The 14,181-nt window shown below is 47.4% G+C and overlaps 2 protein-coding genes and 1 pseudogene across 3 annotated transcripts; 1 reads left to right on the forward strand and 2 right to left on the reverse strand.

Annotated features, from left to right (window-relative positions):
* Positions 1-1,774: 1,774 nt before the first annotated feature.
* LOC119301777 lies at positions 1,775-2,535 on the forward strand. Its single transcript, XM_037578785.1, has one exon. It carries the CDS (start codon positions 1,916-1,918, stop codon positions 2,270-2,272), a length of 357 nt encoding a protein of 118 aa, XP_037434682.1. The 5' UTR covers positions 1,775-1,915; the 3' UTR covers positions 2,273-2,535.
* A 160-nt stretch (positions 2,536-2,695) lies between these two features.
* LOC119301672 lies at positions 2,696-7,984 on the reverse strand (annotated as a pseudogene).
* A 2,451-nt stretch (positions 7,985-10,435) lies between these two features.
* LOC119278847 (cytochrome P450 734A1-like) lies at positions 10,436-13,509 on the reverse strand. Of its 2 annotated transcripts, XM_037560192.1 has the most exons (5): positions 12,928-13,509; positions 11,733-11,977; positions 11,198-11,555; positions 10,985-11,090; positions 10,436-10,891 (listed from the first exon to the last, which is right to left on the reverse strand). In XM_037560192.1, the coding sequence occupies exons 1-5, from the start codon at positions 13,435-13,437 to the stop codon at positions 10,674-10,676; spliced, it is 1,437 nt and encodes a 478-aa protein (XP_037416089.1). In that variant the 5' UTR covers positions 13,438-13,509; the 3' UTR covers positions 10,436-10,673. The 2 variants fall into 2 exon arrangements, with proteins under 2 accessions (XP_037416089.1, XP_037416082.1); XM_037560185.1 differs by having other exon boundaries at positions 10,436-11,090.
* Between the last annotated feature and the right edge of the window lie 672 nt (positions 13,510-14,181).

Here is a 14,181-nt window from a genome sequence, read left to right on the forward strand (position 1 = left end):
AGGTATAACTACGACACTTACTAGTGTTAATAGTCACAATTACGACAGTTACAGGTAACGGTAGCCATGACTGTGGTTATACCCCGACTTAAGACTACTCGGCCGTTGCAGTCCCCACGCTGCCCCTTTGCCTTCCTTGTCCGAGTGGTGGTTGTTGGGTCGACTGAAGGGAAGACGTCCGAGTGCCGTCGGTGCGTCCGAGTGGACTTCTTGTCATACGCATCCGAATGCGCCTATGGTCTAGGGACCTACCAACGATGGTATGGGGCCCTAGATAGGGCTTAGATGTCAGGTCCTTGACCCTACCTATAATAGATGACCCTACCATACGGGCCACCGTCGCATGGTGTTTTCAATCGCTCGACGCCCACGTGTGGTTTGGTGGCCAGGACCGCTTGTCCGCGTTGCTGGCCTGTGTCGGGTTAGTTGGCTCGCGTCGGCCGGTTGTGGGCGAGGGCCCGACTGTTGTGAGTCCAGACGAGTGCTTGTAGAGGGCTCTATGGTTGTGGGCAGAGTGTGAGGTCACCCGACTTTGAGGTCCATCAATGCATGTTTTTGCGATGACAAGAGGCCGGGTCGGCAGCACGTCGTTTGATGGACCTGTCATGCGTCGGGGTGGCGCTTGCGCGCAACGTCTGCCCGGACGGTATTGTTCGTTGTCATAAGTCGTTGGGTGCGCTCGCCCATTTGTGTTGGTTCACTATTCGTATATAAGGATGTGTTTGGTAGCATTCTCATCCTAACATGGTTTGTTTTTCTCTGATACATATTGAGTACATGCATTTGTTGTTGTTTAGTAGCGGTGTATGTGCTGAGAAATGCTAAGCTGAGACTCTGTGTTGGCAGCTTGCATCTGTTTAGACATACCCGTTGGTACCGTTGCAACCAGTATTTTCAGATAAGTGAACAAAAAAAATTCAAAATTGTGAACAATTTTTGGAAACATGAAAAAAAACATTTTTCGAAATTCTGAAGTTTTTTGTAAGCTTGATTTTTTTAAAAAAAATTGAAACAAATTTAGAAAATCACCAAAAAATTAAAAAAAACATCCGATTTTTTTTAAAATTTAAACCGGCTTTAAATTTCTGATTTTTTTTTAAAATTTAAACACCAAAATTTGAAAAATTCAACAAAATTTGATAATGGGTACAATTTTTTGAAAATATCAATATTTTTTTAAAAAAACTGAACAAATTTTAACATTTTTTGGTATTCAAAACATATATTAAAAGTTATTTATTTTAGAAATTCATATTTTTTAAAACATGTTGTCGCTCGCTTCGCTCATGCATGTTGACCAACGGACGGCTGTTGGTGTGTTCTCTGTTCGTGCATGCTAAGAGGGCATTTGGGCTGAACTCGTGTATGCCGAGGAGGCCCCGTGCAGGCTGCCAAACATTCAAAAATAGATCGAGGAGGGGACTTTTGAGCTCATGCAACCTCCATTCATTTTACCAAACACACCCTAAAATGCACCCTGTCTCAAAAAAAAACACATAGCTCCCATTGTGAAGTTCAGTCATATATATGGGCAACGTTTCTCGCGGCCCGCTGTGCGCGCTGCTTCTCGCCACTCTCAACGAGGGTGGAAAACGAGCGGTGCTCCGGCGGCCCCGCAACTGCAGCCTCTTCCTCCGCGCCTTCGTCCGTTAATCCCACTCTCCGACCAGGCAACCGCCACCGCCTCATGCCTTTAAAGCGAGCCAGAGGAGAGAGGGGCAGGAGCAACCCAATAAGCTAGCGGGACGCCGGAGAGAGGGGGTGGAAGCTGCCACGCGCGCTTCGCCCAAGCCCCCCTCCTCCTCGCCCTCCCCTCGCCGCTCACGCCGTTCATAGCGTAGTACGTAGCACTTACGCGCGCGCGCAGCGCGGGCGAGAGAGACAAAGCTCGTCGGCCGGCTGTCTCTCGCCTGCCATGGGAACGGAGGTGCTCCGCCCGCACGACTGCCTGACCCGCGTCCGCCACCACGCCCACGCCCACGCCCACGCCGGCTCCAGGCGGTCGCCGCGCCCGGCCGCGAGGAGGCGCCGCGGCACCGCTCGGCGCGCCCAGGCGGCGTCGCCCCTGCCGCAAGAGGTGCGGGTCAAGGTGTCGCCCGCCACCGCGGACGCCGCGTACGCCGGGCCAGCGTTCGGCGTCATGTCGCCGTCGCCGCGGGCGCTGCCGCTGCCGCGCTTCAGCAACACCAAGACGGCAGCCCCGGCCACCGTGGAGGACTCGGCCACGCGGGAGCTCCGGCGGCTGCTGGGCCTCGAGCGGCCGGCCAACTAACCGCGCGCGAGAAATCTGACGAGCAGGCCATGGACTCAGCGAACCAAGAAAAGGGTGTGTCAAGATGTACGTGTGGGTCTCTTCCATTGATTCTTTCCGGTCAATCTCCGCCCCTGCCTCTCCGACGGCGCGCGTTCCCGGGGCCTCCCCCGTCCGGTGTTTTTGTCAAGGACCGAGGGTTTGTGCGGGACCCGTCGTAGGAGAGGGGGCTAAACTAGAGGAAGAAGAAATGATGAAATGGCGGGAAGATTTGATGTGGTTGAGATGTGGCTAACTGAATCTGATCATCTTCAGATTTGCTCTTGTGATGCTCAAAAATTGGGATAGCTCAAACTTCTTGTCGACAACTGGACCAGTTGATTAGGTGTAACAACTTGTACATAAACTTTCAATCGGAGAACAACACGAACTTATTTCGGTGGGTAATTACATGATACAACAATGCAGAGGAATATGAAACACACGCTTTCAAGGCGAAATTCAGACAAGTTAAGCGCCCCCCTCTTCCAAGTTGCTCGCAATCCACACGAATACAGGAGATACAGGATAGAACATATATATACTTAGCATGTTGTCCATATACAGAGCCATGGAAGGCTCAGATCTTGCAGACAAGAACTTGAGCACCGTACTGGGGTTGGAGGGTCATCACCATCATCGGCGCATGAACATAGGATGGCGAGACATCAATCACAAACCGCTGGAGGACCATTGCAATCACCAGCTTTGCCTCAACCATCGCAATATTCTGGCCAACACAGATGGCAGGGCCAATCCCAAAGGGAAAGTACGCGCCGAGGTGATAGCTCTTGTCATCTGCAAACCTCGACGGATCGAATTCCTCCGCATCAGCACCCCATATGTCGACATCATGGTGAATGTCAACAAGGGGCAGGTTGAGCTGCATGCCCGCAGGGATGTCAGGTTTGCCCAGCTTGACATCCTTAGTGGCTGTCCTGCTGAGAGACAAAGCTGGAGGGTAGAGCCTGAGGGTCTCCTTCAGCACCATATTTACCTGATATCATGCCAGCATTGCTAGTGTTATTCACAATGTTCCAATGAGATATCATTCAGAATTAAAAAAAGGCTGTAGCATTCAGGTTTTCCGCGTTTGGGTGCTTGTTCTTGCCACATACTTGATGGACTTCATCGCGTGCTTTATCTTGCCACTCTTTATGCAATGCCGATAGAAGTGTTGCCCATGTTAACAAATTTGCAGTTGTTTCTTTACCGGCAAAGTAAAATGTCTTGCACTCATCAATCATCTCTTCAATTCCCATTTTAAACCCATTGTCTGTTTTGCTGGCTGATAGCATCAATCCAAGCAAATTTTTGGAGTCCTCACACTTCCTTCCATTGGTCTCAATCAATTTGCGCAGAGAACTTCGGATTTCCTGGTTTAGGCTATGCCTTCTTCGGTTCTTCTTTGTCGGTACGAACCTAAGAAATAAATAGGTCATATTATTTTTCCCTCAACTGTAAAGTTTGATTGAATAGCATGAATGGCTGAAGCAAACTTTTTTTATAATTGTAAAGTGAATGAACAAGTAGGGGAAACTAATTGTTTATTGATAGAGAAAATCGTGACCCAACTCGAGTCCATGAGTTAATCACACCTGAAGCCAGGAAAGTAGAAGGTTCTCATTGCAAGGAGGGCAAGTTTTATCTGTTCTTCTTGCAATTGAAAAACTCGCTTTCCTTCCTCGTAGCTACTTCCAAATGCCACACAGGAAATGACATCAGAACTCAAAGTTTGGAATTTTTTACTTGCATCAATCTCAAACTCAGTGTGGGTTCCTCCTTGGACTGCCCATTTATCCAGCATGGATGAGGCGATTGCTGACATTTCTGGTATCCAGACCTACAAAGAATCCAAAATGAGTTTGGTGGTAAACAATATTTTACTAACGATGTTACTTAGAACACAACTGTTGATCACATCAACAACATGTCATTAGAAACAACAAACATAGATTATCTAGAAATGAATAAAGGACCACAGACACCATAGACCATGAACTACTCCAGTAGCTTCTGCCAGCAACAATTTGTGCATGAAATAACTACTAATGCAAATGGTTTCATTTAAGTTACAAATGTTATCAATCAATATACAACGGTTACGTATATGTTAAGCAATTCAGATAAATACCATTCCAAATATTAATTGACACATTGATGGAATTCAAATCAAAGTTAGCTGAAATAATGTCACTTTCAGGAAAGAATTGCTTGAAATAAGTGTGCATGCGGCCTCTTCACTAATAACATCAAATTCAAACCAGTGAAAAGAGCAATAGTTCTATAAAGGGTTTAATGATACCCTGATTTCACTGAAAATGGATTTGGAAAATAATTGCAGAATGCTAAAGGGCTCTGGGCAAAGATTTGGATATTTTCATTGGCCCTATGAGAAGAGTTCCCAATTATAGGATAGCATTCAGTATAATAGTCCACAGCAACCAAGATTTTAGCAAGACCCCCGATATTTGGGCCGAACACCAGCGCGTCATGGTGGCCGAGAACGCGGCCCTCACGGCCTTGTTCTCGGAAGAGGAAGTCTGGATGGCCATCAAGGGCATGAATCCGACTTCCGCCCCAGGCCCGGACAGCCTCCCGGTGAAGTTCTTCCAGACGTTCTGGAGTGTCATCAAACCTGAAGTGATGGCTCTCTTCGACGAGTTCTACGTAGGCTCCATTGACTTGACCCGGCTTAACTACGGGATCATCACCCTCAACCTCAAGGTTCCTGGGGCCTCGGACATCCGCCAGTTTCGCCCGATCACCGTGGTCAATGTGATCTTCCGCATCCTGGCAAAGGGGTACGCCAATAGGGTGACCTCGCTTGCCGATCGGGTCACCCATCCCAATTAGTCGGCCTTCATCCAAGGCTGGTATATTCTTGATGGGGTTTTGGTTTTCCATGAAGTCCTTCACGAGGTCCGCGCCAAAAATCAGAAGGCGGTCTTCCTGAAAATTGACTTTCATAAAGCCTACGACACGGTTCACTGGCCCTTCCTCCGGGAGGTTCTGCTTCGCAAGGGTTTGATGACCAGTGGGTCACGCGGATCATGTAGATGGTTTCATCCGGCCATACTGCAGTAAACATCAATGGTGAGATTGGCCCCTTCTTCCCCACCCAATGTGGGGTTAGGCAAAGGCGATCCTTTCTCCCCCTTTCTATTTAATATGGTGGTCAACGCTCTCGCCACCATCCTTGACAAGGCCAAGGCCGCGGGACATATCCACGGCATCGTCCCTCACCTTGTAGGAGGTGGTGGGGTCTCCCTCGTACAATATGTCGATGACACCATTCTCATGGTGGAAGGTTCCGCGACCGACATTGCAAATCTGAAATTTCTCCTCCTCTGCTTCCAACAAATGTCAGGTCTCAAGATCAACTTCGACAAGAGCGCGGCCATGGTCCTCGGCTACGGCCCGGACGAGTGCCAGAGTATTGTGGATCGCCTCAATTGCCCGCTGGGTTCCTTCTCCACATCCTACCTGGGGATACCACTCGGTTGACTTTGGCGGAGCTGTGCCCGACGATGACTAAGCTCCAACACCGAGTAGAACCCTGGCGGGGTAGATGGTTGTCCAAGGCGGCACGGACAATGCTCATTAACTCCTGTCTATCTAGCATGTTGTTGTTCATCATGAGCTTCTACAGCCTTCCTGAGATCCTTCACCATGAGATAGCCACACTCCAGGCACGTTTCTTCTGGGCGGGTGAGGGCGATAAACAGAAATACCACATGGTCCGATGGGCCGAGATCTGTAAGCCACACGACCAGGGTGGGCTTGGGATCATGTCCTCTGAACATATGAACATTGCCCTGCTCACATGTTGGTTGTGGCGCATAGCGAACGGGGATGGAGGCCTATGGCTCGACATTATTCAGAACAAATATCTCCGTGGACAGCCCGTCGCCTTCTGCCAGCGTTCTGGAGGCTCCCAGTTCTGGCAATCCATCATCCAGCTGCTCCCATTCCTTCGGATCGGGTCCTCCATTTCGGTGGGATCCGGCGCGTCGACCCTATTCTGGTTTGACAGATGGGCTGGTGATCTCGCCTTCGCGGCCTGCTTTCCGGTCTTGTTCTCCATCGCGGTGGAGCCTAGGATATCCATCGAGAGGGCCCTTATTGACTTAGGGCACCTTGCTTTCTGTCGGCCGTTTGGTCCTCTCGAGCTTGTTGCCTGGAACGAGCTTCTTGACTGTATTGTGCTACAGCAGCCGAATGACCGCATTTCCTAGCGCCTGGAGCCTTCGGGTCGCTTCTCCACAAAATCGCTCTACCAGGCCATCGCGGCGGTCCCATGCCCTGAACCCCTCGCGGCAATCTGGACGATACAACTGCTGCTGAAGATCAGGATCTTCCTTTGGTAGTGGATCCGCGGCCGGGTACCTTCAAGGGTGGAGGTACTTAAGAGGAATGGCCCGAGCGATGGGATGTGCCCATTGTGTGCGACGGCCGAGGACTCCAATCACATATTATTCAACTGCATCTCCGCGCGTTTCCTTTGGAGCTGCTTCCGTGAGGCGGCCGGTGGGAGGTGGTGCAACACTAATTTCCCCGACCTATTCGCGGAGCTCTCCGCCTCCCCGTTGCGGATGCGCCACATTAGGTGGCTGGCCATTGGCGTGCTGGTCTGGATGCTTTGGATGATTCGTAATAAACTTGTGATTCAGCGTGTGCCTCTCTGACGTGCTACTGACGCGATCTTCAATTTGTGTGGCTATATGCAGCTTTGGCGGCCGATTAGCCATCCACAGGACCGAGATGCCATCGACACCTTCATCCCGGCCTTCGTGCCATGGCTCTCTGCTTGGCCCCGCCGCTCCCTCCACCACCTCCAAAGCCGGATTAGCCACTTCGTGGCTGTTGGTCTCCTTTTATTTTATTTTAGGGCTTGTTGAGCTGCGCTCTCAACAGAACCCCCTCATTTTGAACCCGTGTGTTTGTGCTACTTTGTGTGTGTCTGTGGTGTGAACTCTTGATGTTGTGGCTCGATGGTTTGCCTTATATATAAAGCGAGGCGAAAACCTTTTTTTGTAAGATTTTAGCAAGACATAGGAGTACATCTGAGTATCTTGTTTCTAGTTTACTCTTTACAGTTCTCTGTTAGGTAGGTCGCTAGTACCATTTAGTGTGATTTATAAGCAAAACCGCCAATTTAATGTTTCAATTCGAATTCAGAAACACCTCTCACCTTGACCCTTTCCATGTTGAAGGCGGGCGAGATCACGCGGCGGTGGTGCGCCCACTTCTCCCCGGTGAGCCCCACCAGGCCCTCGCCGAACGCCGATGAGCTGCCGAGCGAGCGGGTTGCTTCTGCCGCCATTACCGGCCTTATCGAAGGTCCCCGTGGAGTCGTTCAGCGCGCCCTTGGCGACTTCCGGGCTGGAGAACACCAGCCGCGGCCGGGGCTCTGACCAGAACACGAACGGCCGGCCGTACCGCGTCGCCCACTCGCGGTAGTGCAGCGTGGCGCGGCCGACGATGGCGTGGTGGAAGGAGGCGAGCGGCGAGGAGGGCGCCGTAGTCGGCCCCGTTTCCGGTGATGAGGCTGCGCGGAGGCCCCCGGATGCCCTGCCGGCGCAGGCGGCGCTCCAGGCGGCGCGGGACCCACACGAGGGCGCGGAGCACGCCGAGCACGTAGGCGAGCGCGGCGTGTAGCACGGCTAGGAGGAGGGCTGCTTCGGCGCCCATTGTTTACTTCTTGGCGATTCCTGGAAATTTGGAATGAGTAGAAAGGGGTTTGGCTCCGAGCCCCTGATGGAGAAGTAGAACCAATGTTTTTTTTTTAGCTGGAAGTAAACCAATGTTGACTCCGTCGGAGCCATCGCCGGCCATTGTTCCGGCTCGTTTTATTCGCGGAGCTCTCTTCAGAATATTTCTTTAGGAGGTAATATCACCCGAAGTCGTAGAACTTGCACTTGATGTTCAGTTTGGTGTTAGAATTTTAAAAATACGGATTTTTTGTCACCTAACTTGACAACGCGTGCAAATATGGTCATAAAATACGCATGCAGACGTATCAGGGTGTATGACCCCACCTGTCAATGAGTGAAGTTGCTCGGCTGACTAACTTTTGCACAAAACACCCTCACATTTTTTATTTGCGGAAAATCCGACTATTGTGCTGCATATAGGTATAAAAATTAACACAAAAAATGGGTGAGCAGAGACTTAACCCATTGCCAATGTTTACGACACAAGCCACTCCAGCCAACTCACCCTTCCCGTTCGTATCTCATGTATGGATAGCAAACTTAGATTTATTGAACGTGGAACTCAAATGCCATTTTTTTTGTGCATCTATGAGGAATTAGTGTACATCTGCAGCCTATTTAAGCTATTTACCGGTCTTTTTTTACCTGAAATATGTAGAGGCATGTACTGCTACAGTTGATTCCGTTAAGCAGGACCAGAAGTCATATTAGGTAGGTTGACACATTAAGATAAAATATAATGCCATCAACATAGTACTTACAAGTGGAGCAGTAAAACAATGGGAGTGATATTAATTGGCTAATTGCACATCAAGACGGTTTGACTGAGCTGTAAAACAGAGTGACATTTCAAAAATCAAGCTGTGTTTTTGCTCACTCTGTCACTCTGGCTTGCTGTCTGACAGTACATGCGTGTCTTTCAGAAGGGGATTGCCATTGCCGGCTTATTTTTGCGGATACTGCGGCCCATTTTGCACTTGCTATTTTTTAAAGCTATTTGTAAATGCCATTAACACATTTATGTTCCAAGAATATTAGACATACAAGCGATCATTATTAGTAAATAAAAACATTTAAATATACACATGCGTATTTATATGAAAATATATTTAGTTAAACCGACATTGAAAATGTTTATTAAATAAATATGTTTAATGAATCCAAGAAAAATAACACACTCGAGGCTTATATTTAAATTATGCAAAATAATGGGTTCAAACATTTACTAAATATTCAAAATTATTCACTTGTGTATAATTTTTACTCATGATTTATATTCGAAAAATTATATAATTCAAATATTAGACACGATTGAATATTCATATCAATGTTTACATTTTGAATTATACAAAAATTGAACTCTATAAATGCGAGAACAGTTATTGAAATGTTTGTAAAGTTAAATAATATTTGTAATTTTATTTTTGAAGTATTTATTTTAAATGATGCAAAAAATTATAATTCATAAATTTTATTTAAATATATGAATATTTTTAAAATAATACATGAAAAAAATTTAAAAGTAGGTTATATCATTTGTATGTATAATATTTATAAGTAGTTTACGTAATATTTACATATTTCCAGTACATTAAGATTAGTTATTCACCGTAGATGTGTATACGTGTAGGTTGTAGCGGCTAGAACGTCCTGTGTGCTACCCTTTGGTTGTTTGTTCAAGAGCTGGCGGTCACACTTTTTCCTGTTAATTTTCAATGTGTAATGACAGGCATAACCCACTGCTCACAGGTACGAAAATAAATGCCATTTAAGCTCCACGTTCAATATATCTCAGTTTGTTATCCACACTTGAAATATGAATGTGAAGGGTTCGTTGGTTGGCTAGAGTGGCTTGTGTCCTTAATTTGGGTCGTGCGTTCGAGTCCCGCCTTGCTGATATTTTAGTTAATTATCGTACATGTACAGCAGTCGGCCTTTTTTGTTAATTTTCGTACCAATATGCTGCTGCACAGTGGTTGGCCTTTCCCCCAAATAAAAAATAGTAAGGTTGTTTTGTGCAAAAATCAGTCGGCCGAATGCCATCACTCACTGACAGTAGGCCCATGCACCCTGATATGTCCGTATGCGTATTTTGTGACCGTCTTTGCACGTGATGTCAAGTTAGATGACCACAGATCTGTATTTTTAAAGTTTTAGCACCAAACTTAATATCAAGCGCAAGTTCTATGACTTTCGATGATATTATCTCTTTCTTTAGTGCAGATGGCTGACGGCCGAAGCAAACTCCCAGTGCCCAGCCCACTCCCCGCTGTGGCTGTATGTCTTCTGAACTGCTCCTGCTCCTTCAGAACTGACGGAGAAGAAGTATATGGAGTTGTATTGCTAAACTGATCATCTTCAGAACTGGGAGTGCTCATACTTCTTTTCACAACTGGACGGACGATTAGGTGTCACAACTTCACCATAGTTTTTGAATTGACAAACAACTTGAACTGATTTAGGTAGGAGTACAAAACTAGGTGATACAAAAGATGCAGAGGAATATGACTGATTTACTGTCGCGAAGCATATACTACTTTCTGTACACATTTTCAGGACAAACTTCGGACAAGTTGTCAACAGAGATACAGGAGACGCGGGGACATCACATTCACATATACCTTGCTGCCAAACCTCCCAACTCCATAGACAGCACCACACAAGGTTCAGATCTTGTGGACAAGAAGTTGAGCACCATACTGGGGTTGGAGGGTCATCACCTTCATCGGCGCATGAACATAGGACGTCGAGACATCAAGCGCAAACCGTTGGAGGACCATTGCAAGCGCCAGCTTTGCCTCAACCATCGCGAGATTCTGCCCAACACAGATGGCAGGGCCAATCCCAAAGGGGAAGTACGCGCCAAGGTGGTAGCTCTTGCCATCTGCAAACCTCGATGGATCGAACTCCTCCGCATTAGCTCCCCATATGTCGACATCATGGTGAATGTCAATAATAGGCAGATTGAGCTGCGTGCCTGCAGGGATGTCGAGTTTGCCCAGCTTCACATCCCTAGTGACTGTCCTGTTAACGAACAGAGCTGGAGGATACAGCCTGAGGGTCTCCTTCAACACCATATTTACCTGATATCATGCCAACATCACCAGAGTGTTACTCGCTATGTCCCGATAAGGAGATATCATCAAGAATATAAAAAGCTGTAGTATTTATCCAAATAAATAAGGCTCACAATTTTGAGACTGCTCAGATTTTCCGCGTTTGGGTGCTTGTGCTTGCCACACACTTGATAGACTTCGTCGCGGGCTTTGTCTTGCCATTCTTTATGCAATGCCAGCAGAAGTGTTGCCCATGTCAACAAATTTGCGGTTGTTTCCTTACCAGCAAAGTAAAATGTCTTGCACTCATCAATGATCTCTTCGATTCCCATTTTGAACTCGTTGTCAGTTTTGCTGGCTGATAGCATCAAGCCAAGCAAATTTTTGGAGTCCTCACACTTCCTTCCATTGGTCTCAATCAATTTCCGCAGAGAACTTCGGATTTCCTGGTTTAGGCTATGCCTTCTTCGGTTCTTCTTTGTCGGTACAAACCTAAGAAATAAAGAGGTCATATTCTTTTTCCCTCAACTGCAATGTTTGATTGAAGAGCATGAATGGCTACAGAGAGAAGCAAACTTTTTTATAATTTAAAAGTAAAGGAATAACTTGGAGAAACTAATTGTGAAAGAGGAAATAGTGACCCATATTGAGTCTAGGAGTTGATCTCACCTGAATCCAGGAAAGTAGAAGGTTCTCATTGCAATGAGGGCTAGTTTTATCTGTTCTTCTTGCAATTGAAAAATCCGCTTTCCTTCCTCGTAGCTACTTCCAAATGCCACACAGGAAATGACATCAGAACTCAAAGTTTGGAATTCTTTACTTGCATCAATCTCAAACTCAGTGTGGGTTCCTCCTTGGACTTCCCATTTATCCAGCATGGATGAGGCAATTGCTGACATTTCTGGTATCCAGCCCTACAAAGAATCCAGAATGAGTTTATTTTGCTAACGATGTTATCTAGAAACAAGAAACATAGATTATCCAAAAATAAATAAAGGACCAAAGACATCATAGATGATGAACTACTCCAATAGCTTCTGCCAGCGACAATTTGTGCATGAAATAACTGCTAGTGCCAATGGTTTAATTTCAGTTACAAAGTTAACAATCAATATACAACCATTTGCATATATGTTAACCCATTCAGATAAACTCCATTCCAAATATTAGACACGTTGATTGAAGTCAAATCAATGTTAGCAGAAAGAATGTCAATTTTCAGAAAGGAATTGCGGCTTCTTCACTGATAACACCAAATTCATACCAGTGAAAAGATAAATACTGTAGTTCTGTAAAGGGTTAAATGATACCCTGATTTCACTGAAAATGAATTTGGAAAATTATCGCAGAATGGTAAAGGGCTCTGGGCAAAGATTTGGATCTTTTCATTGGCCCTATGAGAAGAGTTCCCAATTGTTGAATAGCATTCAGAAGATCAAGCTTGTCTTGCTGAACGTCAGCGTTCAACATATATTTCAGCTTAGCGTGCATGTTGCTTTGCGAGGATCTGCTGTTTATCTATTGTTCTGTGGTCTATGGACTTGTATTGCTAAAACTGATGTAGTTTATCTTTTTTTTTTCTATTCGTTTTAGTTGTCTTGTAAACTTTGCTACCTTGGCCGTTTGGGGCTTTATAAAGAGGACACAGCCTGCCTTCCGTCTAATAAAGATTTCACTGAAAAAGTGATGGCACAACAACGATTATCAGAGCAACCAAGATTATGTGCTGAAATCGCTAGTCAGGTTGCTAGTACCATTTAGTATGATTTACAAGTTACTCGAAAAAAAAAGTATGATTTACAAGCGAAATCACCAATTTTTAATTTTTTATGCTTCAATTTGAATTCAGAAAACGCCTCCTCACCTTGACCCTCTCCATGTTGAAGGCGGGCGAGATCACGCGGCGGTGGTGCGCCCACTTCTCCCCGGTGAGCCCCACCAGCCCCTCGCCCATGAGCTGCCGAGCGAGCGGGTTGCCGCCGCCGCCGTTGCCAGCCTTATCGAAGGTCCCCGTGGAGTCGTTCAGCGCGGCCTTGGCGACTTCCGGGCTGGAGAACACCAGCCACGACCGGGGCCCGAACCAGAACACAAACGGCCGGCCGTACCGCGCCGCCCACTCGCGGTAGTGCGGCGCGACGCGGCCGACGATGGCGTGGTGGAAGGAGGCGAGCGGCTTGGACTGGGCGGCGGCGAGAAGGGCGCCGTAGTCGGCCCCGTTTCCGGAGATGAGCCTGCGCGGAGGCCCCCGGATGCCCTGCCGCCGCAGGCGGCGCTCCAGTCGGTGCGGGACCCACACGAGGCTGCGGAGCACGCGAAGCACGTACGCGAGCACGGCGAGTAGCACGGCGAGGAGGATGGCGGCAGGGCTGCCCATTGTTTGCTGCTTGGCGATTCCTGCAATGGGGTTTGGCTCCGAGCCCCTGACAGAGAAGAAGGTTGACTCCGAGTCTCCGACGAAGCCAGCCACTCTTTCTGCTCGTTTCATTTATGGGAATGGCTGGAAATCAGTCAGCTGACTTTTTCATTTATGGTCAGTCAGCCATTGGATGTTAAACCAAAGGCCCACAATCCTTCTTCAGGCCTCATTCGATTTGAAGGATTTTTATAAGAAAAACATGAAAACAAGGATTCCAGAGAATTTTTTTCTATATATGCATTCGATTTTGTAGGAAATGCGTAAAGGAATTTCGTAGGAATGCTACTCATTTTCTATACTTTTGGAGGAAACTACACATCCACTCAAAACTCATTTTGCGTGTAGGAACGAGACAAGTCAATTCCTTAGGGTGGCAAGTGTCATCCTATCAAATTCTTATACTACTCTAAATTCCTACGTTTAGATTTCCTCCAAACCAAATGAGCCCTCAATCTCCACCCCCTTGAGCCGCCAGCCACCACCGCTCGCGGCCGGCGGCCCTCCCGCGCCGCCCCGCCCTTCCCGAAACCACTCTCCACCGTCCCGACCGTCCCTCTAGCCCCCCCGCATCAAGCTTTTTCTCCGGCGAATCCCCACGCCACCGCCTCCCCACCACCTCACCTGAACCCTAAAATAGATACTAGGATAGCCTCTTTGGCAAGCCCCCCTTCCCGTTGCGGCTAGTTCTTCCTTCCCTCTGGC

Source organism: Triticum dicoccoides, chromosome 1A (assembly GCF_002162155.2).
Source record: "Triticum dicoccoides isolate Atlit2015 ecotype Zavitan chromosome 1A, WEW_v2.0, whole genome shotgun sequence".
Lineage (NCBI taxonomy): Eukaryota > Viridiplantae > Streptophyta > Magnoliopsida > Poales > Poaceae > Triticum > Triticum dicoccoides.

Coding starts and splice junctions, on each gene's coding strand:
- LOC119278847 (XM_037560185.1), bottom strand. CDS start 13,437: ATGGGCAGCCCTGCCGCCATCCTCCTCGCCGTGCTACTCGCCGTGCTC. Junction 11,978..12,927: donor TCAACATGGAGAGGGTCAAG/GTGAGGAGGCGT, acceptor GATTCTTTGTAG/GGCTGGATACCAGAAATGTC. Junction 11,091..11,197: donor ATCTGAGCAGTCTCAAAATT/GTGAGCCTTATT, acceptor GCATGATATCAG/GTAAATATGGTGTTGAAGGA.
- LOC119301777 (XM_037578785.1), top strand. CDS start 1,916: ATGGGAACGGAGGTGCTCCGCCCGCACGACTGCCTGACCCGCGTCCGC.